The 26,090-nt window shown below is 33.5% G+C and overlaps 2 protein-coding genes across 2 annotated transcripts; one reads left to right on the top strand and one right to left on the bottom strand.

The window, feature by feature from the left end:
* Window positions 1-792: 792 nt before the first annotated feature.
* Window positions 793-13,897, top strand: P5cr-2 (Pyrroline-5-carboxylate reductase-like 2). Its single transcript, XM_073960638.1, has 4 exons — window positions 793-1,007; window positions 8,110-8,180; window positions 8,310-8,486; window positions 13,257-13,897. Exons 1-4 carry the CDS (start codon window positions 929-931, stop codon window positions 13,746-13,748), a joined length of 819 nt encoding a protein of 272 aa, XP_073816739.1. The 5' UTR covers window positions 793-928; the 3' UTR covers window positions 13,749-13,897.
* Window positions 13,790-18,773, bottom strand: l(3)07882 (Nucleolar protein 14 homolog l(3)07882). Its single transcript, XM_073960637.1, has 4 exons — window positions 18,124-18,773; window positions 17,566-18,060; window positions 16,004-17,507; window positions 13,790-14,000 (listed from the first exon to the last, which is right to left on the bottom strand). Exons 1-4 carry the CDS (start codon window positions 18,620-18,622, stop codon window positions 13,892-13,894), a joined length of 2,607 nt encoding a protein of 868 aa, XP_073816738.1. The 5' UTR covers window positions 18,623-18,773; the 3' UTR covers window positions 13,790-13,891.
* Between the last annotated feature and the right edge of the window lie 7,317 nt (window positions 18,774-26,090).

Raw genomic sequence — 26,090 nt, 5'->3', positions numbered from 1 at the left:
TCAGCACAACTTTTGTTTTTTCGAAATTCGAAAATTGCAATTCTGTGATGTATTCGAAAATATCGGTTTTTTCGAAAATGGTACGAGATATCGAAAAAAATTTTGCGGCACAAATGGGCACAAACTGAGCACAATTCAGCACAACTTAAATTTTTTCGAAATTCGAAAATTGCAATTCTGGCAACATTTTTTCGAAAAAAATGTTTTGTCGAATATCTCAGCCATTTTTTCGAATTTCGAAAAAATTTTTTCGGCACAAATGGGCACAAACCTAGCACAATTCAGCACAACTCAACTTTTTTCGAAATTCGATAATTGCAATTCCATCGGATACCACATATTATTGTATCCCCTTCTTTCTTGCACCATGACTAAAACCCAATTTGAAGAGGTTGTGGAGGGCCCTTGTAAGGGTCTATAATGCGCTCTATCAGATTTTTTACATGTTACCTTTTCTCAGAATAAAGACTCATTATAATATTAACCCATTATTACAAACAACGTAAATTTTATTCTGAGAAAAGATAACATGTAATAATGGATAATAGAAGAAGATTACTTGCATGTACATGTCCTTGATAAAATAAGAAGAACATCAATGACCATAAACTTAATATTGATCATCAATCCATATTTTAAATCTTCAACCGTTTCTCTAGACCTCACTGTAAAAATTCACACAATAAAACATATGTTGTTTGTTCCCATATCGAGGTATGCACTGCCTCCGCGATCGGTCTTATCTCAAAAAATGTTTCTTTTGTTGGAATGAAAACAAAGTGAAATCACATTCAACTATCACAACCTCGTCGTCCAAAGCCTATTGAATTTAGTACTATTTTGTTGGTTTGCCGAATAAGACGCAGTATCTGTACTTTAAAAATAAACCCTCATTCAAATAAAATAATAATAATAAATCAAGAATAAAATGAATGCAGTTGGAAAAATCGGGTTTCTTGGTGGTGGAAAAATAGCTCAAGCTATGGCCAAAGGATTTATTGCATCGGGTATATATACAAATATTTATACGTTTAATAAGCAGTAACAATTACAAAATTGGCACAATTTTTGGCAGAAAAGAAAAATAACAAATATATTATCATATGGTCTGTTCCAGTACTGCAAGAATCTACTAATTTTTAATATTTTTTCCAATAACATAAAGGAAAAAATGTTATCATAGTAAAAAATAGTAGCTTCTTGCAAATTCTGGAACATAGCAATAAATATGAAGTGTTAAAAAAATCTAAGTTAAAATTTAAATAATGATAAAAAATTAATACAAATTTATTTTTTCATAGAATATATTTTTCGATTGTCCCGTGAAAAGTCAATTTTTTAACGTCAATTGTATTACATGTTTTGTATGTTTATATTTACTAAATCCAGTGGATTTCAGCTGTCAATTTCATTGTGTATACGTCATTTTAAAATACTGGATTTCGGATAAGTATTTATTTCACGTAAAAACAATAGAATTGACAATTGAAAACCGTTGATATATGTACATATTTTGTAACTTATCTCGGCTTGGCAAAATATTTGAAACCCTCAGCCATAAAAAATTCCTATTTTTATGGAATGTTTTCAAATCACTGAGATCTACGAAAGTTACAGCTAATTCGGTAGACTAACCTAGATAAAACCTTACACCGTTCTATAGATACTATACCAAGACGTATACTTATGTGCATAATTTTAAGCGGAGAAGTGTCCTCCGACTGCCTTGTGTGTTAAATTATTGGTCAGAAAATGCATTCGCGTTCTCAAAAAACCCGTATCGAGGCATGTCCTCAATATGGTATGCCAAAATATGGATAAAAAAGTATATAAATTATATGCTCTGTTCCTTTACGTGCCTGAGGTTACCATTTCTTACCATTTTTAACATGTAAAGTGTTCCCTTACTTTTAATAGCATACAATTTATATGATAGCAGTTTACCACTTTTACCATTTTCTGCCACTGTTACCATTTTTAAAAGGAAAGGAACAGACCAATATTTAATTTGATCTGAAAATGTCGATAAAATCTTACATGGAATTGGAATGTACCGTTAAATTAGGTAAAAGCCCACAACATTCCCTCAAAAGTTGTTCTGGCCCCTGAAAATCTTAATTGCTAAATTAGTCCATATTTACATTAGGCAATTTTCCTTGCGGCAATTGTCAGTTTGCTGTTGAGAGAGGGTGTGGAGAGGCAAAGGGTTACCATATGCCTCACCTCTCTCACCCTCAAACTGACAATGTCCTACATCAACATGTTGAACTTTTTTGTCTTCATAAGTTCTAACGCCATATTTACATTAGAGCCTTTTGCTGGTTTAACATTCTTTATGAGGATTATGTGAAAAGCGAACCAAAGTTCACATGTTTTCATGACACTGAAGTTTCAAGTTTTCTAATCACTGAAAACATATATGTGGCCTGTTCCCGTACTTTATAAAGTGGTAAAAGTCGTAAACGATTTTCATATAAATTTTTGTTCTGATTAATATTAACCCCCTGTTTTTGTAACTATTTTTTGTTCGTTCGTCTATATTCGTAATAATTTGGGCATCCATAGCTCAGCACCTAGATTACATACAGACCTAATTCTTCGTAGACACGTTCTATATAGTTAAGAATTCCTGAATCAAAAATCAGTGTTTCACATCTACGCTAAGGCGAGTAAATCGATTTAAAAAATTTGGCAATTCGTGTTACAATAATAATTTTTTTTACAAAAACAGGGGGTAATGCTTTGTTTACATTTACGAAATCCACTCGATTTCAACTGTCAAATCCATAGGCTAAACGTCAAATTAAATCCAATGGATTTCAGATGAGATTTCATTTGACGTTTGAGCTATGGAATTGACAGTTGAAATCGAGCGGATTTCAACTGTCAATTCCTTTGCGTATATGTATGTCAAATGAAATCTCATCTATAATCCATTGGATTTCATTTGACGTTTAAGCAATGGATTTGACAGTTGAAAGCGAGAGGAATTCGTAAATGTAAACTTAGCATAACCATCATAATGCTAATTGACTGTTAAGGGCAGAACAGAATCCATCGTCGCTTGCTTCCCAAATGTCAAATTATAAAGGAATGCAAAGAGGCGCTGGCATTCCTTTATAATTTGACATTTGGGGAAGCAAGCGACGATTGATTCTGTTCTGGCCTTAACGCCATATTACCAATGGAGCTTTTTGTCGTGTTAATTTTCATTAGTCCCGGGCCACACTACAGTAATTTCACTGAAATTTTGATATGAAATTATGCGTATCTAGATCGACGTCCATAGTAGAGTAAAATCATAAAATTGCTGTAGTGGGGAATTCGATTTAAGAACACCCAATGTCATGAAATTATTTAATAAAATTCACGCTAGTGTGGACCGGGACTTACTAAACAACATATACAAAAACATGGGCCAAAATAGCCTATTTTCGAAATTGTCTTCAAGCAAAATACGTATCGCGTTACATCTCACTTTGTTAGGAGACTAGAGTGATAACCACAGGCAGGCGGACGGATATAATTGAATCTACATACCCCCATTGTCTTCGTTTGTTATTGATTGGATTATTCCAACATATTTATAGCGTTCCGGTTAACATAAACTTAAAAATGATCATTTAAATTCAAAGATGGACTTCTTCTTATGCCGGTGAATATACACATCGCACTTTTAACCCGAAAACTATATTACTAGGCCTCGGATTTTTTCATATTTTTGAAAATTATAATGCAAATAATTCCTTTATTAAACAATAGATGCTGGAGTTTTGTACGTATTATTGATTATTTTCAATATGACATCGAATTTCTAGCATGTAGTTACAATTGGTTAAAATTTCAAAAAATATGCAAAAATCCGATGTCTACATATTACTTTTCGGCATAAGCTATATCCAAATCTGAACCGATTTTAATATAATTTGAAAAATTCTCCACATGTGATCAAAATCGGCCAGATTGGGCGTCTTTGTTGCACAAGGTACAAATACAATTTGTGGTCTGTTCCTTTACTTTTGAAAATGATAAAACTGGCAAAAGTAGCAAAAGTTGTAATCTACTTCCATATGAATTGTATAATGTCTGAAGTAAAGGAACGCTTTTCGAGTAAAAAGTTGTAAAACTTGAAGATTCTTGCACGTAAAGGAACAGAGCTTTGATGAATTAATTTCTAGATCAAATAATGCCACATACTCCAAATTTCAGCAGCTACATTAGCTGCCTTGCCTTATTGCCTTGCTTTCCTGCTTCTGACATAATAAAAATAAAAGAATAAAGAAGGCCGAGCAAATTTCGAACTAGGTTGCCCTTTTCTTTTTTATTCTTTTATCAGAAGCAAGCAAGGTAAGCAGGCAAGGAAGCTTATTAGCCTTAAAGTTTTGTGTTGGGCGTTGAGAAAAAAACAACAGGGCTTATATTTCAAATGAATTTGAATTTTTCGGCATCATGCCGAACAGTGTAAAAACGGCCAAAACGACACAAAACTTTCCCCAAACAATGGATGTGTTTTCAGCTTAAGCGTGACCAAAGAAAAAACTTCAATGAGAAGTTTTTCGTTGGCAATCTCAAGGCAAATTTATATAAGGTAAATGCATGAATTACAACAACTAACAAATTTACAAAACCAACATTGTTGCTATTGAATAATGGGTTCGGTCTAAAAATAATCATCTTTAATATTTGGTGGATTATTCGGATCGGTTGCTCAGCCGTATAATTCCCGAGCGGTAGTTATTTGATCATCAGTTGAGTTAGTTTATTGTCCGTCTGGAACAATACTTGCTAAACCTTTTTCAAGATCTAAAACTGAAGCAGGTTTTTAAAATGTTTAAGATAAATTTCTGAATAACGCAACAAAACAAATGTAACTGTAAAAAATTTATTTTTTTGAAATACAATAAGACGGTAAAATAATAAATATTTTACACTGGTATAAAGAAAAAATTGTAGTAATAAATTTTTAAAAATTAGGAGGGTTGGCGTCTTTTTGTTTGGGATGACGACTTCTATTTTGTTTTTTCAAAATAGTCAGGCTTTATCCCATAGTCGTTGTTTTAATATTTTATTAAAACAACTTTAATTTATTAGTGGGAAAAAATTGGCGATGTTTTCCAAGGGTTAAGGCAGGGAATACTAATACCACTAATAAATTAAAGTTGTTTTAATAAAATATTAAAACAACGACTATGGGATTAAGCCTGACTATTTTGAAAAACAAAATTTTTAAAAATTTATAAAAAGAAATAATTATTCGAATCCCACCACCAAATAGCAGTGTAATTATTCGCAGTTTAATACAAAAAAAATCAAAAAAAACGAAGATGGTTTTTAAATATTTTTAAATATGAAATCGCGAACATTGTATCCAAACCCACTGTGCAAAATTGTTTCACACAAAAAAATACAAAAACAGATTTTTTTCTATTTGTACCAATATTAATAGTATTTCGTTGCATATAGTTTTTTTTATTGAATTCGACTTTTTTAAGGCGTGATATCTGTGGAGCCGTTGGTCAAACAAAATCTGAAAATATACTAAAATGTTTTGCTGAGGAGTGTCATCAACATAACAAACAATAAAGGAAACCAAACCCCACTTTTTGAAAAAGTGTCCGATATTACTCAGAAATCCCCATATACAGTGAGTGTCAAAAATATTCGGTTTTCAATTTCACCAATAATAACACCTCAGTATTTTAAAAGCCCATATCCAACATCCAAAAAACCAAAACTGGTTATATATTTTATTATAAAAACAGCAGAAATAAAAGGAAATTTTGCTTACTTTGGAATATTTATTCGAATTTAGTTGAAATTATGTGCAAAAGTCACGAAAATATACGAAAAATAGATTTCATGAAACAAATAACCCAGCCAAAATCAATGTCTGGAAAAGAAGATAGTGGAATCGTGTGTAAAATTACAGCTAGACCTCCCTTAATTTTCTTGATATTGGTCACCGTTCCAAAAAATCGTAAGGATAAAGCCTTTCATGGCCTTGTAACAAATCACAAAACATCGGCTTATTTACGTATCCCAAAATCTAGTTCAAGTTTCGCCTGTACATATATGTATGTGTATCTGATTTCATATATTTGGCGCGCCAAAAATACTATACAGTGAGTGTCAAAAATATTCGGTTTTCAATTTCACCAATAATAACACCCCAGTATTTTAGAAGCCCATACCCACTATCCAAAAAAACCAAATACTTGAAAATATGTTGGTCCTGTGGCAATTAAAAAATGTATGTAACATGGATGCATGGCAAGCCTATAAGCGAGAGTAACAAAGAAAACGTTGTTAATCCTGTTTTTTATGCGTCAACAATATTAGGTTCTTGTAACTTTTCTTAAATATTTTTCTGCAATATTAGTAAACATTTTAATAATTGCGAACAGAATCATTGTTCCCGTGTGCAAAAATATTATATTTTAAGGAAAAACGATATCCTAGAAAAGAGAAAACTGATTATATTTCATTATAAAAACAGCAGAAATAAAAGGTAATTTTGCTTATTTTTGAATATTTATTCGAATATAGTTGAAATAATGTGCAAAAGTCACGAAAATATAGAAATAATAGATTTCGTGAAAGACATAAGCTAGCCAAAACCAAGGACTGGGAGGGAAAAAATAAATAAAAAATATTTCCCCTTATTTAAACATTGTATTACTTGATAGTAATATTGAGTTTGTCCCTATTTACATTGGGCGAGTTTACTTGCGGCAATTGTCAGTTTGTAGGAGAGAGATGGTGCTGCGAGGCAAAGGGTTTACCATATGCCTCACCTCTCTCTCCTACAAAATGACAATTGCCGCAAGTAAACTCGCCCAATGTAAATTGGGACTTTGTTACGCACCATAAAGTCTTGGGTGTTGTTCTTGACAATGGACTCTCATTTAAACATCATATTGATATCTTATCTGGAAAAATTTGGGCTTCGTTAAGAAAAATCTATGCATCAAACTTGTATATGCCGCTTCATACTAAAAAACAATTAGCTCATGCCTTGTTGATGTCTAATATTCTATATGGTTTTGAAATTGTATCTGGTTGTATCGGTAACCACTTTTCTAGGTTACGGAAAATTATTAATGCAGTTGTACGTTTCGTATATAACATCCCAATGAGATACCACATTTCGGAACATGTTAAGCGTTTTTTGGGTTGTTCCTTTAATAACTTCGTTTCTTACCGAAATCTTTTAGTATTTTATAATGTAATAAAGAGTAATAAGCCTATGTCTGTAGCTAGAAATTTTTCGTTTTTCCATTATTCCAGAAACCCACAAGTGATTATACCAAGAATTTATAAGGATGTTTATGCAAGATCTTTCTTAGTACGGGTTGCACGGAGTTGGAATGTGTTGCCCCACGAACTCAGAATATTTTCCTATACTAATAATGTATTTAAGAAAAAACTCATTCAATACTTTGCAGCACGTTAAGAATTGATTCCTTCAAACTATTTTGAACTTTGTATTTAAGTTATTGTTTGCTAAGACATCTACTTATGTATTTTTAAAATAGTTTTATGGCTGAGGGACCAAGATAACTAATTTTGGATGTTCAATTGCATTCGTACTTAGTATTTTTTGTTTTATTAATGAATTAAATTTTATTTGTAATAGAAAATTGTATACGCTCAGGATTGGATTTGTAAGCTGTGTACTATTTTATATAGTCTTATAGACCTTTTATTACATGAATGAAATAAATAAAATAAATAAATAATTACATGTGCGGCACATTTCTCATAGCATCAAAGTGTATACTCCCTCATTATCCCAAAGGGTCCAAAAAGCTTATTAACTTAATATGGCTTTTACACAATCATTACATATGTATATTACATAGAATTTACACAACGTATATGTATTGTTTTAAAATTATCTTTCCTGTTCTTTCTTCTGGCACATCCACAACCTTTGGACTTGTTTTCCTTTGCAAATAGAAGAATAAAGGCAAGCGAAATAAACGTACCATAACTCATTAAATTAAGAGCAAAGTACTCAGTACTCATCTTTATTTTATGTTAAAAACAAAATAATATAATAAACAATATAATATTCTTCTTGTCTATCTTTATCGCACACACATTTAGGTTTGACAAAAGCAGATTCTGTAATAGCCAGTGTTCATCCAGCCGATCAAATGTCACTGCAATCTTTTAAGGTGAGTTCAAATCATTGGTGCATTGTCTTCCTTTTTCCGGACAATAAACCATTCAAACTACGTAAATCACACATTTCTTATCTATTTTGAAATTTGTTTGTTTTCGTTTTTTATTTTTTCTTTTTATAGAAATTGGGTGTCGAGACTATAACAAACAATGATCCGGTCGTTGAAAAATCCGATATTGTTTTCATATCAGTTAAACCACAAGTTGTACCTAGTGTGCTGAATGAAATCAAAACAAAAAGTGCAGAGAAATTGTTCATATCAGTTGCCATGGGTATATCACTGAAGACATTGGAACAGGTAAAAAAAAAAACAACAAAAAACGCAAGAAATGCATAATCAAAGTATTGATAGAATTGAGGAATTGTTTGTTGAATCTTTATCGTTAAAATAATATTTAGGTTAACGATAAAGGAAAGTTAAGTTATCTTAAAGGGGTGCAGCAAGTTTTAATATAGATTAGTTAGGAACATATGTAAACAATAGATGAGAGATAAACATTTTACTCATGGTAGAACAAACCAGGTAAAGTACATAGGAATTTGTTTTTGTTTGTAACGTTAGTGTCAAATATAAATGTAAACAAAAGAAGGACATGTCTATAAATTATTGGAATTTAAAAAACTAATATTTTTCACATTTGATTGAATGTTTTGGAAAACATGAATGAAAACTCGTTAGATTTTCAATTTGCATGTTTCCGTATCATATCATTCCACTAAATGCATTATTTCTCGCAGAAAGTATAATTCTTGCAAATATGTTTGAGGTCGCTGGAAGTTCATTGATAAAGGAGATGATGTTTCAATCTATTGTTTTTGAAACCAAAAAACACATGTTTATTAGGGCTTTATTTTTTTAAACTTATCAAAATACCACACCATATTAACAAATGTTGTACCGCCTCTATAAGCGGCGTTTTAGTATGCGGCACGTCGTTCGGACTTGGAGAAGGTTATATGTATGTCATTTATATGAAAAAGTTATTAAAAGAAGTTTTTTTCTGATGAATATATTTTTTCTTCAAAAAATATATATCCCTAATATACATCGAACATAGAAACAAATATATAAAATGTCGTATGGAATCTGACACTAATGCTAGGTTTACATTTACGAAATCCACTCGATTTCAACTGTCAATTCCATTGGTTATGCTATGTTTACATTTACGAAATCCACTCGATTTTATCTGTCAAATCCATAGATTAAACGTCAAATGAAATCCAATTGATTTCAGATGAGATTTCATTTGACGTTTGAACTATGGAATTGACAGATGAAATCGAGTGGATTTCGTAAATGTAAACTTAGCATTAAACGTCAAATGAAATCCAATGGATTTCAGATGAGTTTTCAAATGAAATCTCATCTGGATTTCATTTGACGTTTAACCTATGGATTTGACAGTTTAAATCGAGTGGATTTCGTAAATGTAAACCAAGCATTAGCCTTATACTATGTTTACATTTACGAAATCCACTCGATTTCAACTGTCAATTCCATTGCTTAAACTTCAAATGAAATCCAATCGATTTCAGATGAGTTTTCATTTGACGTTTACACAAAGGAATTGACAGATGAAATCGAGTGGATTTCGTAAATGTAAACATAGTATTATGTTTGCTTTAGCAAGAATTTTTATTCATTTGGTATCTTATAAGACAACGTTTAGTCTTCTGAGAAGATATTTAGGTATTCTATAGGAGGCCCTGTTGGCCTTTCATAGGAATACCTTTTGGTTTTCCATGAGATCTTTTGGCCTTCTCTACAAAAACCTTTTCGTCATCTATGTATAAGAAAACTGTTTTGTCTTATATACCAAAACCTTTTGGTCTTCTATAAGAAAACCTTTTGTGTCTTTTATAAGAATATATTATGGTCTTCTATAAGAAGACTTCTTGGCCCTTTATAAGAAGTCCGTAAAAGAAACATTTTGGACTTCTATGACAAGACCTTCAGCTTTTCTATAGTAAGACCTTCTATAAAAAAACCTCCAGTAGATATTTTGGTCTTCCATAAAAATTTTTGTTTGTCCTCTATAAGAATACCTTTTGTCTTTTATGAAAATAACTATTGGTCGTCTAGGATACACCGACGGACCTTCTTTTAAAATACAGTAATAAAATGGGGTAACTTTGTATAATATAGTGGGTATAAAATCGTACTATAAAGAACACAATCAGCCCTATTCTGAACATTCCCATGGGAACTGTTTCCCATGGGAGCGAAATTTCCCATTCCCACGTTTTCCATATTCTAAACGACGTGGGAACTGCAAACCATGAGAGCTGAAATTTCGAAATTCGAAATTAGGTACACCAAATTATTATAGCATACTTTTGGGAGCTGTAATTTTGTTTTATAATACAAAATGCCTATTTGCATTGTATTCGCGGATTTTGAATTAGATTAGCAAGAGCACAACTCACTTAATTCAACAACCGTGCATTGATTTATGGATTTTTAAGTGAATGGAGTCAGCGATGTGTGATGTTGTTCTAATAAGCACATTTTCTTCAGAATGTGCGAATTGGTGTAAGCATTTTTTTAATTAGTAGGCAAAAATATTTTTTTTGTATAAAGTAATCGGAACTTTTTAAGTTTGTAACGAATTTAAAAATTGTATGTTGATACGGAGTAATTTTAGTTGGGGTTTAACGAGTATATCGCTAGTTTTACTTATTCCTAATGATCGCTAGAACTCGTATTTTGCATATTTAAAAAAAAATCAAAAAGATAAATTCGGATATTTTTCTCAATTATTACATATTTTTGCGTGTTATTACATATCGTCACCATAAATTTCCGAAGACGTATCTAAACAAAAATAAATAAAATACGTTTTTGATTGAATATAAAACTAAAAAATTTCAAGCTTCTACGTTCAAAAATAACGATCCTATTCAAGAAAAGGCATTTCGGAAAATGGAATAGCATTGCAATAATTTGGCATATATGTATGTACGTTTGTGTGATCGTTGTCGTGTCGTTGAGGAAACTAACACGTTTTCAATAGGACGTTAGTCGTCTGATTTAAAAAACCCGAAGGTTATATTACGAAAATGAATAAAAGTTGTAAAGACTGTATATATTATGGTTATTTTCCAATATATTTTAATAATTATTGCCAAAAATTCTTTTGAAATTGAATCAACCATGACTTTTTTTCTCGTATTTCTATACATATGGTCTGTTCCAGAACTGCAAAAATCTACTAATTTTTACTACTTTTTTTGTTTTGTTCGATAACATAAAGGAACATTTTTTATCGGTGTAAAACATGTTAGATTCTTGCAAGTTTTTGTATCATATCAGAATATGCAAAATCCGAAGTCTACTAATGACATATTTTACAGTACATTTTGTATGCTTTTATTAAGCAAACACATGGCGATTATAAATATTTTCAATAATTTTGTCGTGTAGGTGTCTTAAAATATGAAATTTCATAAAAAATATAAATAATTTCTTGAATTTTTTTTCAAACTCCCACACTGTTTGCTGGGGAGATTTTTCCCACAAAAAGACACAAAATTCTCCCACAATTCAAGATAGAGAATGTATACTTTTTTCCCATGGGAACAAATTCCCAATTCGAACTTCATTCAGAATGAGGGGAGATGGGAAATGGGAAAAAAACTCCCACAAAATTTTGTTCAGAATACGAAAATGTGGGAATGGGAAAAAATTCCCAACTCCCATGCGTTCAGAATAGGGCTGAATGTGTCGTGAATCTCATTTCCCAAGAACGAACTTGTTTGTTATAAATCAGTCATATGTTGTTGGTCGTAGTTCAGTTGTTCAACCCCATCTTACGAGTGTTCCTGACCGCTTGTTTCAGTTTACAAAGTATGGCAAAATGTTTCTTCTTCGTATGTACCGTCGTTATAACCGATAGCAAAATCCAAATACATGACAAAAACACGACGTTATAACCGATATGTCATTACAAGCGAAATTTATTTGTGTGGGCTTCAAAGGCGGGAATTCGGGACTTTTAGATTTCGTCGTTATAAGCGATTTCGACTGTACCTTTTGATCTTTAAAATAAGTCCTTTTGGTCTTCTATGTAAAGAGCTCTTAGTCTTCTATGACAAGACCCAGCCAGCATTTTTTGAAAATTTTAATCAAATTCGAGTCTTTTTTGATCCGACTGCACGATTAAAAAGCTGGAATATGAGCTCATTTTCTGATCATAAATGACTCATTTGTCGGGAGGAAAACGTAACCTCAGGCGACTCTTCTAAACAAATCAAAAATGAGTCTTCCTCTGCACTAGTTTCGAGTCATTTTTGCCCACATGTTGAGATAGTATATAAAGTCTTTTTCGTGTCGTATTTCATTCATTTATTGGTGATTTGTTGATTAATGTGGGACTCATTTTCGAGCCTTTTTTGAGTCATGTTTATAATCATTTTTGAGTCTTTAGGGAGTCATTTATGAGTCATTTTATTAGACGAAATAAATTAAAAGAATTTTCATTTTATTCTTTTTTGTTTCTTTCCTTTGTTTTGTTGTCTTTTCTGCTTTATGTCTTTTAATTGCGCGGTGATTAGTATACTGCTTCTTCATTTCACTTGGCAAAACCTGAACATGTGTTGTGTTTGTCTATACCTTTAATATTATACGTTACATTTATATCAAAGTTTTGTAGAAAGTGTATATGAGAATTATTTACAACCAAACGAAAATAAAACAAAACAATCAGTTTTTAATCACCTAACTGTTCAAAATATATAATCACTTTTCAAAATGTGACAATAAATAACGAAAAAATAGTCACTTTTTAAACGCCTCAATGATTTATTTGTGATTCCTACGCATTTGTTGTTGTATTTTGAATTGAACTTTTTTTAATCATTACAGGGAGTCACTTTCGAGTCCCTTTCTGATCATACAAGCGACTTAATCAGTTTTTGATCACCAAAAGGACTCTAAAAAGACTCCGCAATGTGATTTATGGAAAAACAGTCTTCCAAATACTAGCTGGGGAAATGTTTTTTTACTAATAACTCCTCATTAAAAGCTATATCATGATTACTCACATTTATTTTAACTTTTTGCCAGAATCTATCATCCAGTTCCCGTGTGATACGTGTTATGCCCAATACCCCTGCTCTTGTTCAATGTGGCTGTTCGGTATTTGTACGCGGCAAAAATGCCACGGATTCCGATGCAGTAGTTACGCAAAAACTTCTAGAATCCATTGGCACATGTGAAGAAGTCACCGAGAATTTATTAGATCCAGTTACAGCTTTGAGTGGCAGTGGTCCTGCCTATGTTTTCGTAATGATTGAAGCATTAGCTGATGGTGCTGTTCGCATGGGTATACCTAGGGATTTGGCATATCGTTTGGCAGCTCAAACAGTAATGGGTTCAGGAATGTTAGTAAGAGAATCGAAAGAACATCCAGGCGTTTTGAAAGATAATGTTACCAGTCCTGCCGGATCAACAGCTGCTGCGCTAAAACATTTAGAGGAATCAGGATTTAGAGCTGCTGTTGCTGGAGCTGTAGAGGCAGCTACCCTAAGATGTCGAGATACAAGTGGACAACAATAATAAACAACTGCGATTTTTTTTAGTTATAAACATTTTAGTTACTATTAACTAGTTATTTAATTTATTTTTAATTTTCTTTACATAATATAAACTAAGTTATAACATATATATAAAAAATATATATTTTCAGTTTTAACCACAACTTAAAACTTCTTTTTCTTCTTCTTTTCTCTTTCCAAGGCATTAAGTTCGCCTTGTTGCAGTGAGGCCTCGGCATAGATGCGTTTGACCTTTTCACGACGTTCCTTGTCGCTGTAAAATAAAAGAAATTAAAAACAGTTAGGAATTAATTCAAGTTAAAATGTTAATTAAATTAGTTCTGATGAAGATAGATTTGTTTCAGAGTAACACAAAACTCTACAACATTACTAACGCCTAAACGATCAACGAAAATTGTTATCACCTGGCTGCGTGCTACATAAGAAGTTGGTGATAGTTTTAGAAGAAATCAAAACATGAGTAAAAGAATCAGAAGGCTTTGCCGACAGCTAAACACCCTCAGCGGTACAAAAACGAATTGTAATGTTTTAGTCATGTTCACGATGACAACCAGCTACTCTTTAAATGATCCGTAAGGTGGCCTTAAACTGGATTAAAGAGTAAAAATGTTGAATAGAAGGAATAGACCGACATAGTCCATCTTGGAGCTGGGTCTAATTTTGGGAGTCATTCCTTTCGATTGCTATAGTTCTAGCCAGCCAGTTTGTCAACGATTTTAGAGCTTTTAGTTGATTATGGCAAGAAGCATGAAATTGCCCACGAAAAAAATATGTCGTTGTTATCAGAATCGCAAAGACTTCCGTCGTCGAACATTTAAAAACTATCCTCGAACGGTCCATTAACTGCCAAAATCTCGAAATGTCACTCAGTCAGTAAACAGGACAACAAGGAGTACCTTGGATGAAATTTTCAAAACAATCCACGAAAAGTCATTAAAATTTTGAAGCAAAAAAATTTAACTTTTGTGAGGGAGGTATCGGATTTGTCCGATATAGACCTTCTTGAAACTTTACTTGCTCGAAAAATTCGAAATTTTGTGGGGAAGGTACCCGTAGGAGTGGCCCGATATAGTCCATATTTGAACCTGATCTATATTACGATGTTAAGTTTCGACCAAATCGGTAACTCCCTCATGGAGCCACTGTGCGCACCGTTTTAGCAAAAAAATTTGAACTTTTGTGGGTGGGTTGGTCACCAGAAGCAGTTGTTGTTGATGTAGCAGCATGAAACCTTGATACTGGGTTGGCAGCCGCTGGCCGAAACACAATGGGTTCGGGTCAATCCGGTACGTAAGAACCCGCAGCCGTGGGAACAGAAGCAGTGGACCGAAATGGCATATCTTGAAACTTGACCTAAATTCTATGGGGTCAGCGGCTTTTCCTCATCCAGCTTGGACTAGGGTTTCGGAGAGGCTTTGCTTCATATGGCTGAGGTGTGACTTGTTGTGGTATCTTAAGCGATCGTAAATAAAGTAGAGTGTTGGAACGTCGTATCAGCGTGTAACTACGGTTTACTGCTTCACGCAGAAGTTTAAGGCTCTGGTGCGGCGGCGATGACTATGAGTGCCAAGGCATCCCCAACAACTTCTGAAGAGGCTTGAAGCATGAAGGGGTTCAAGCACAAAAACACTTGGCAACCCCAAAAACACGTTGAGGTGTGCAAGTAATAATTAGGCTTCATTTGCATACAGACGGTATCCCATTGCAGGCCTAAAATACCAAGGAAAATATTAGCGATTTATTCTCCGACATCATGGACAACCATAGCCATCGTGTTTGAATTTAGAAAGTTGTCGGTTAAGCTCACTCATCGCATCGATATTCGTATCCATTATAACTACAATGAACTAAAAAAGTATCTCATCTCGCTTGAGCTACCCTTGAGTGGCCAATACATTGAATGTATAACTGTAGCAGCTTTGTATGGAACTGTAGAGGGAGAGTTCTCAGTGTGAATTGGCGGAATTAGGTTGCTTTTGGAAGGCATTCCGTCCAACGTAATAGCGTATGGGCTAACAGATTGATATATCCACGTTTTGAACCACCAGAATTAGTGAAGTGTGTCACAGTTCGCCAGACATAACCATCTTGTCACCCAGTCTGGTAAATGACGTCACTTGGCAGGCCCTGTACTGAACTTGATCCAAGGTAGAAATCTAAACCTCAAACCACCAGCTCATGGGATAAACTTTGAAGTTTCTACTAGCTTTAGACATGGGAAGTGTATATGTTAAAATTTCAAATCAGTTCACTTACCTTTGTAACTGTTGTTGTATACGTATTTTCTGCAAGAATTCTGTATCACGACGGATCTCTCGAATAGCACCCTTGGTTTCTCTTTTGATTTTATGTATCATTTTAACTTTTTCTTCCCTTTCCTTGGTTAATTTAGGTCGTCGTTTATCATCGTACACGGTTTCAATTCGTGGTTCAAGAAGACGTAAAGCTTTAGGTTTCTTCTCGGGAGGAACTAGTTTTGTCAGCGGCTTATTTACAACTGTTTCCAGCAATGTTTTAGTTTTTTCATAATTCTCCTTAACATATGCTGGATATGGTGTAACATCTAATTTGTCCAACATTTCATAAATAGGTAAAACCAACAAATTACTACCAACATGTTCAGACACTAAGGTTGTTGCATTTTGTATAAGTTGGAGAGATTGATTTAATGCTCTTACTTTAAAATCATTGCTTATGGTTTGGGTTACCAAATCTTCGGCGTTGAGGTGTTCTTCTTTAATGCCCTTATATTCCTTAGAATCTGAAGGTATTGCCAATAGCTTACTTAATGGACCTTGACTTTGGAAGGGTGGTACAACTTTTATTATTTCCACTGGTCTTTTGGGTATACACAGGAATAAAACACCCGTTAGAAAATTAAAGGCAGCCGGTAGAAAACGTTTTGACATATGACCATATTCCAAACATAATGTTACCAAAAACAGACCCATTGCAATATCTTGTCTACTCTTCACACGGGCCCTTGACAATATGTGTTGCATGAATAGATAACATGGTGTGGCAATTGGGTGGCGAAAATCGGATGTTGAACATAAATTGGAGACAATTTTGAAATAAATCAACACCTCCAATGAGGGATATTGTTTGGAATTTTTCTTGAATTCGGCATATTTTTCTTTCACTACATCAAGTAGAATATTTGACATACGCTCTGCATTCAGATGGATAAGGTCGAATAGATGCGGCATCATTAGCGAAAGGAACTGGAAATGTTCACGCACATCATCAGTGCCAGCATCAGAGAATTTCTCATTTATTAACTGCAGCAAGAATGCAAATAATTTAACAACTTTCTCACGATTAACGCCCTCTAATTTGGGATGATTACATTTGATTAAACGTTCCACAATAATCGATTGATCCTGCAACTTGTATTCATTTAGTAGTTTAACAAATTCCGCATAATTCTTAGGCATTTCAATGGTGAATGGTAAATCAGTTCTTTCGACCTTTTCCTTTTTAGCTGATTCTATTGATTTTGGTTTTTTATCCCTTGTTGTTTTCTCTGATGTTTTTTCATCATCTGCATTGGAATATTCTTCGCCTTCGGAGTCAGTAACTTTCAAATCATTTAAATCATCGTCCTCCTCTTCATCATCATCTTCCTCTTCTTCTTCTTCACCATCCTCATCTTCATCCTCCTCTTCTTCGCCACTTTCATTTTCGTTTTCTCCCTGATCTTCTTCTGCCTCGGAATCATCTTTATTGACATTTGCTTGCAGATTTGTACCCAGTTCACCTAAAAAATGGAGAATAGTTCAATAGTAAATATTTATACGTAATTAAATCAAGCTTACCATCCAAAGTATATGCCAATGTTCCTTCCTCTTCCTCAACTCCATTGGCAAAATACCCGTCATCTAAATCGTCTGCTGATCTATGTTTAGGCTTGGCATCACCCTCTTCTTCCTCTTCACCTTCAGCCTTCATTCTTCTGAGACGTTCATTTTCAAGTCTCTCTAACCGTTCCCTTTCCTTTTTGGCCAAATCTTCTTCGGATATCAATTTATCCGACACCACACCTCTTGGTTCAAAAATCAATTCACGTGTCAAGCGATCATAATCATCGGGCTCTTGTTTTTTCATTTCATTCTTGGACATTTTGCCCACCAAACTAATGAGATCCTTATAATTGGAATCAAGTTTCTCTGTGAGATCGTAAAGTTCATCCTTTTCTTTGGCTATTTCGACTTTACGTTTTTTCTGCTCAGCAATCATTTCTTCAATGGCAGATTTACGGTCTTTGGCTGCAGCGTCATCACCACCAAAGTGAGCAGCTTCAGTAAAGGCAGCTGGAATAAAAAAATCACACATATTATCCAACCAAGTCACTAGAAATATAATAAATAACATACCATCCAATTTATCATCTTCCTCAGCATCATCATCCGATCGGTCATCCCGAAATTGTTCAATTTCTTCTAGAGTCTGACCACGATGTGTCAACACTTCGTCATCGTTCAAATTAAATCTCGAATGCTTGTTCTGTTTCATGCGTTCCATTTTATCGGCCACAAAACGAGCAGCCATTACTTCTTCATTCAACTGCTCACCACTCAAATATTTTCCAATACGACGATCTTTGAATTTATTGGTTTTATCCTTTCTGAGGAACTCTTGACCCAATGTTTCCTTACGTTTCTTGATGGCTTTGGCTCGCGATATACCCGGCAAACCTTTATCATGTTTACATGTCCTTCCAAGAATTTGGAATTTTTCTTTATTCATATGCACCTCAAAGGGATTGAGTTTTTTCGAAGTTGCTGCTGTTGCTGTGGCGAAAGGATTCTCCTTTTTCACCGCCTTTTTTGCGTAAACGGCATCGGCTATAGAATTCTTGGTTTTCTTGACCATTTTGTATTAAAATTTAATATTTCTTCTTTATTTTTACCACTTTATTAAAGGAATAAACAATTAGAACAATATTTGTTGCATCTTCAGAGTAACAAACAAAAAAAGTGACAGATCTTGGCACGTTTTTTATTTCAGCGAAACAGCGAGTATCAGAAACAGAAACCAGCGAGTATTTTGAACAGCTGATGAAATAGAGTTGCCAAAGTTATTATACGCCTGACACAATTATCACACCCAGCTGTTCGAATATGAAAAGTCAAATCCATGGTATAAGTCTTAGCCAGACTATGAAAATTTTCATGAAAATGTTTTGTGCTTCACCTCCGCTCTCTCCTAAAAGCTAAAAAATTTTCATGTGTTATTTTCAGTGTCTGGCACAAGAGTAAGTAAAGAGGTAGGTTTAAATGAAAACAATCTATAGAGCCCTGTTTTTTCCTTTATTCCTATTTCTTCAAAATTAGTAAACACAAAAGAAAGTTTGTACAAGTTTGTTATCGAACAGCATTTTGTAAAAGTTTGTACAAATTTGTACAAACCTATTTAAATTTTAATAAATATTTTCTCTTACAAAAATTGTATAAATTTCCTCAATATATTTTTTGTTTTTGCTTTACGACTAAACGGATTTGCATAGTTTTGATTTCATTTGAATCATCGCGATGTTTAGATTACGTACATAATTTTTAAATGTTTTTCAGATGCATGAACAGCTTTAACCTTATTAAAACAAGTTGCAAACTACCAATTGTTTTGAATTCTTTCCTAATTTCCGCGAATATTTACAACTTGTTCACTAAAGTTATGGGACCTCAGTAAACATATAGTATGTAGGTCCCGGTCCACACTAGCGTAAATTTCATTAATTAAATTAGGTGTTCTTAATTCGAATTCCCCACTACAGCAATTTTATGATTTTACTCTACTATGGAGATCGATCTAGAGACGCATAATTTCATGCAATTTTTTCAATGAAATCACTCTAGTGTAGACCGGGACTAGGAAGCCATAAATTAACAATGTTTCTCGATATAATGAATAGCGTTTTCATAAGATTTTTTCTAATAATCAGAATTAAAACCGCCATAACGCAAATCCAAAATAAGTATCTCGAACAGATTTGAGAATGGGAATTTTTTCTCAATCCATGCACCAAAAACCGTTCATGTAGCGTCAAACAAAAATTTAAATTTTTTTAAAATGGAATATTAAAAAATTTTGACTTTTCCTCATACATATGCAAAGTGACAATAATAATTGTTCCACAAACATCCCAGGCGAGACAAGGGAGCAGAGTGACAACACATATACAGTATGCAAAGTTCATATTCGTACACCCCTAAAAAATAATAAAATCGTTATTAATTCCATATTTTAATAGCAAATATGAAATATGTAATTGATAGGGACTATCATGACGAAGAAAGATTTAAGAATAACAAAAAAAATTAATTTATTCCGTCATGTAGGTATAGATGGCGCCTCTGTGTGTGGCAAAGTTCGTATTCGTACACCTATAATGGGTACTTTACACGATGTGTATTTTACATAAGGGTTGTCACTTTTTATATACAAAATGTATACGCAAAGTGACAACCCATATGTAAAATACATATCGTGTAAAGTACCCATAAGCACTATATACATATTTGGAGTTTTTAAGGATTTTCAAAGCAAAACACCGCAAATTTTTGTTTTTTTCTTCGTTTGGAATACCTCTGCTATAGAAATATGTAAAAATAACGGTAATTTTATTAAAAATTTTGCATGAATAAAAAGTCGGACGAATATTTGAAATACTTAAGAAAAATGTGCTAGATATGATTAACTCTTGCAAATTATTCCCGAATTTTTTGACGAAAATAGCTAATAGCAGACTTCTATAACAATATTCGAGGTCTAATATGAAAATAAATGTTGTCAGCGTTTGGAAATGCAAAGAAACCTCACCCGGGCTTAGGTAAAGTAAACACATTTTTGGTTTTTACTTGGTAAAAATCGCAAGTTTCGTCTTATACTAGACATAAAATGTATTGAAGTTTGAGAATACGGTTTAAAAAATCATTTTATTATTTATCCGGTTATGTGTAACCAGGGTATAACTCAGGTATCGGCACCAATACAAATGCATTGTTTGCGGCCTCACGCATACGACTCTCTCTCGCTCTCTCCACAAACAGCGTGTGCGTTAATGCATTGCTAAAATTAAAAATCATTGAAACAACCGACAACAGAACCTTCTTCATTGACTTCTTAGGCGGCCATCAGACCATCTGCTTTTTCATATGTATGTTGTCACTTTGGGTATACTAATATACAGAACAGCTGATTCATACATGTGAAAAAGCAGATGGTCTGATGGCGGCCTTAACGAAGACTGAGTGGTGGTTGTTCTGTTGTTATTCTCATCAAGGGCACGTGTGCCCCTTTTTGCCGGACATTGGTATAACTGTTGTAATTCATACAACTACCTTCTAAAAATGTGCCTTAAAAGCTCCGTTCCTTCACGTGCTAGAGTTTTCCTTTCCTCTTTTTACCATTTTTTATTCGGAAAGTGTTCGCTTATGGGTACTTTAGACGATATGTTTTTTACATATGAGTTGCCACTTTGCATATACATTTTGTATGGGAGAATTGACAACTCATATGTAAAAAACATATCGTGTAAAGTACCCATAACATCAAAAGCATTCAATTTATACATATGATTTTGACGACTTTGTTCTAAATTCGAAACACTGTGACAAGGCCAAATATTAATAAGTAAAATTAAAATATGCGGGTGTCATAAATAAACTATTTTTGTCACACATAAATGACGAGCCTCTCTGGAAAGACATGTAGCTGCGCAAAAGAAAGAAATCTTGCTGATAATAAAAATCTACTGATTTGTGACTTCTAGTTGTACGTAACAAAATCATAATTAATTGATTGTACCAATCACAAAGTGGACATATTGTTTTCCAATTAATACATTAATAAAAGTTATCATTTTTAATATGTATATAAGGGCTATAACCAAAACGGGTGTTTTAGTTCGATTTGGTGAAAAAGTTTCCGCACCGACTGAGATTTTTAAATGCCTTTTGAACATTTATGCATTGGGTGTATGTAGAATTTTCCGATATTAAAGTTTATAGGTATTCAATTTCAATAATAGGTAGTTTATTTAATAACGACATGCTATTATAATGAAAACATATCGGAAAACTGCAATGAAAAACTTTAACGGTAGGGGAAAAGTGATAATGCATTTCTTAATATTTTTCCATGCTCTATTCGGCTATGTGGTGGTATTTTTGAGTTATAACCCTAAGGTATGTATGTACAGTTAGGCAAGAAATGTATTGCAAAAACCAAGATTGTAGAAAATTTCATATTAATAGTTCGTTTATGGCAACAAATTATGTGAAAACTATACGGTTTTTTGTGCAAATCTCTTACTATAGGTCCTTACAATAATATTCCGCCAAAATATGCAAAGGTTATTTGCGATTTATAACAAATACGCTCAAAAATAATAATTATCTACTACTTGGGGGTGACAATAAAAGTATTGCAACGGCAAAATCAGTACTATAATACTATAAAATTTTTGCAATTTTTTGGGGTAATTATGCATTTTTATGACTTTTGCGGCAAATAATAGGCTAACAGTATTGAATGTAATAAAGTTCAGTGATAAAAAATGCGATCATGGAGGGTCTTCAGACAGGTAAAAAACGCATGGGACCATATAAACAATAAACAATGACGAATCGGCCACAGGCAAGTATGCCAAGAATGAATATTTGACTCAATATGTATTGTAGGATAATGGAACAATGCAAAACAGTCCGATTTTGGCTTTGAGAGCATCGAAATACCTCTGGAAAGTATATGGAAAAAATTGACACCAGTGTAATATTTTGAAACGACCTACGACAAAGCACTATTTCGTCTCTCAATGGTATTGATATGATTTAATTTTTACTAAGTGGATAGATATTATCCTCTGCTATCATAATAAATCCAAAAAAATGCACCAAATCCAATAAAACCCATCAAATATGGAAAATAAAACTCTACTGGAGAAGCTGGAATACCGAATATTTGGGTACTATATTCTTTACCATGGAAAATAGTACGCGAAATCGGGTTTACGGATATAATAATGATTGGGAAGACATCCCCACTGATATCATTAATAAATATTTAATAGTCATTAGTCTGAAAGTCAGAAAAATCGATCCCGAAAGCTCAAACAAGTCAACTACCGCCATTCCAAAGACCAGATCATGACATGTTAATCTTATTTGTGTAAATTGCCGATGTAATATAACAACACAAAACTCTTAAATACATCGGGCCAACGTTCTGATATCAACCCTCATAAAATGTTTGGGTCCAACATAACAAAAAACTCCAAAAACATCCTCCAACGAAGGATCAAGATTTACTAAAAATTGGGAATCCAGTATCCTTAGAGTGGAACATACCGAGCCTTAGTTTTTGGTTTAACTAAGCTCATTAATGCTCCAATGAATGTCCAAAGTGGATAGACAACTCATTAAGGAACACACCTTTGGTAATTCTCGAAGAAACCATCGATTTGGTAATTTTTGCAATACTTTTATTGTCACCCCCAAATAGTAGTTAATTCTTATTTTTGACCGTATTTGTTATAAATCGCAAATAACCTTTGGATATTTTGACGGAATATTGTTGTAAGGACCTATAGCAAGAGATTTGCACAAAAACCTGTATAGTTTTTACATAATTTGTTGCCATAAACGAACAATTAATATGAAATTTTCCACAATTTTGGTTTTTGCAATACATTTCTTGCCTAACTGTATATACTAAATGCACTAAATGCATACATTCCATAAATAATAAACATTGTTTCTTATAAAGGAAAGGTTAAATGTCACATGACGAAAATACAACGATTCTTAATCAAATGAAATATCTCTCAATGCCGGTGTTTTGTTTTTAATTTTAAACAAACAAGCGCTAATGTAATAGAACAAAATATATGTAGGTACATATTAACTAATCAATAAACATCAACATCGTACAAATTATTCTCTCACTCTCACATTGAATAGAACTTTTAAATGTTTTTTTATATAGTTTGCGTGTTTTGTTATAATCCAAAATACACTTGAAATATCCCCACCCTTTGCTTCCATATAAAACAGTTCAAATCATTCAATCAATTTCCTTTCTAGTGTGCGTTTGTGTCGTCGTTATTGTACATCTGCTCGAAAATACGCAAATTGTTTGATTACAAATTCTCATTTGGCATTATACCATAAATAAATTCTAAGTATGAAATCTTGTTGAATACAAATTAGTCGTTTTAAACACCAACAACGTTTAACTGCAAAGTGGAATAACCATCAAAGTTTTTATTAAGACTGTTATTACACATACAAAAGCTGTATACATATAAATAAAGTAAAAAATTTCCAGGAATTGGCACTCATTACAGAAAATTTGAAATCTAGAAAAAAACTGTAATATTTTTAGAATTCAACATGAATAGAAATGTATGAAGTCATTGAGCTATTTTTAAGCAATAACTTACACAGCAAAAAAAAAAAATACGAAACCACTAGGACTACACAAAAACTTGGAGCTTTTTTTCTCCATTGGTTATTAACACGTTCGCGGACGCAAAGAAACTCAGAGAGGTGCAAAAAATGACACCCAATTTTTTCGAAATTAATTTTTGTGTATTTATTAACTAATTATTAATATTATTATAATTTTTTATTTATTATATTATGGATATATATGAAATGAGTCGTATTATGTAGATAAATCACAAAAACCTGCGATTGTATACAAGTAAATGACTAAAGATTGACTTTGCATGTGAATGCTATAGCATTCACGTCATCCTACGTCACCATGAAAATGAATGCTATAGCATTCACGTCCATGAACGTGTTAAGAACGTTGAATAAGGGGTCGATGGATAGCAACCCAACTCCAGTTGCGTTGCCCACAGCAAATTTAGTAATAGAATTTTCTATTTCCGCATTAAAATTTATACTTTTTATACCCTCAGCCTTTAGACTAAGGAGGGTATATACACTTTGATACGATGAAAATGTGCCTCATCGAAATAATGGTTTTAGACCGCAAGTATGTTTGGACGAAATGTGTTTCAGACAATTTGGAGTCGATCTAGCCATGTCCGTCCGTCTGTCTGTCCTGCTGGCTGGAGCGCACGATAACTCTCGAACGGATGAACCGATTCTGTTCAAATTTTGGCTTTCGTAATATTTTACCCAAACTTAGTTTAAGTTCGAAGATGGGCTATATCGGTCCACTCCTTCCGGTACCTCCCCCACAAAAGTTCGGAAAATTTGTGCGCACGATAACTCTTGAAGGGAGTAACCAATTTGGTCCATACATTACCCATCGTGAAATGTGTACCAGACTTAGATAAGGTTTCAATATGGACTTAATCGGGCTACTCCTTCGGGTACCTCCCACACAAAATTTCGGAAAAGTTCAGTTTAGGGCCATCTCTCGAATCGCTTTGATTTTTGTTTTAGCAACTTGTATTCACTGTCCTCCATACGACGGTACAAGTTTCATCAGGGGCAAGTCCATACTTCCTGAGAAAATAGCCTGAAAGTTGCAAAAAAACCCCTATGACACCGAATGAGGTGGTTGGAGCGCAAGATAACTCTAGAACGGATCTGCCGATTCGGTCCAAATTTTGGCCTTAGTAATATTTTGTCCAAACATATTTTAAGTTTGAAGATAAGCCATATCGGTCCAATCCTTCAGGTACCTCCCCCACAAAAGTTCAAAAATTTTCGGAAAAATTTTTCGTAAGGTAACTCTTGAAGGGAGTGGCCGAATTGGTCTATACTTTACACATCCTAATATATCTACCAGATATAGATCAGGTTCAAATATGGACTATATTTGTCCACTCCATCCGGTACCTCCCACACAAAATTTCGGATATGTTCACTTTAAGACCTGATATCGAATCACTTTGATTTTTGTTGAAGCAACTTGCATTCGCTGCCTCAATTACGATGGTAAAAGTTTTTCAGGGGCAAGTCCATACTTCTTGAGCAAACAGCCCGAAGAGTGTAAAAACCCCCTATGGCACCATGTGTTGTGGCTGGAGATCCACTTTCATAACGGTCAATGTCGATCCATTCCTTTTAGTATCTCCTCCGCAAAACTTTTGCTCTTTTATCCTAATCAACATTTTTGTCGAACGACCAATATTTTTAAAACCCCCTAAATACATACGTATTTTGGGAACAAATTGTTTCAATATACACATGCTGAGGGTATATCTCTGTCGGCAAAACCAAAGACATAAATACAACAACCCAGCAAAATAAATTGGAAGTAGTGCAATGTAGACTAGTTCTTTCACGGCATGTTTTTATGCAGTTCAAACGGAGTCGTGAAAAAGGCACTCCTTTCCTCACATTTTAACCACATTTGG

The sequence above is a fragment of the Musca autumnalis genome, unplaced genomic scaffold (genome assembly GCF_047663935.1).
Source record: "Musca autumnalis isolate F117 unplaced genomic scaffold, ASM4766393v1 scaffold_1, whole genome shotgun sequence".
NCBI classification, from domain to species: domain Eukaryota; kingdom Metazoa; phylum Arthropoda; class Insecta; order Diptera; family Muscidae; genus Musca; species Musca autumnalis.
The sequence above is the reverse complement of the archived record's forward strand: the minus strand, read 5'-3'. Positions and strand labels throughout refer to the sequence as shown.

Coding starts and splice junctions, on each gene's coding strand:
- P5cr-2 (XM_073960638.1), top strand. CDS start 929: ATGAATGCAGTTGGAAAAATCGGGTTTCTTGGTGGTGGAAAAATAGCT. Junction 1,008..8,109: donor CAAAGGATTTATTGCATCGG/GTATATATACAA, acceptor ACACACATTTAG/GTTTGACAAAAGCAGATTCT. Junction 8,181..8,309: donor TGTCACTGCAATCTTTTAAG/GTGAGTTCAAAT, acceptor TTCTTTTTATAG/AAATTGGGTGTCGAGACTAT.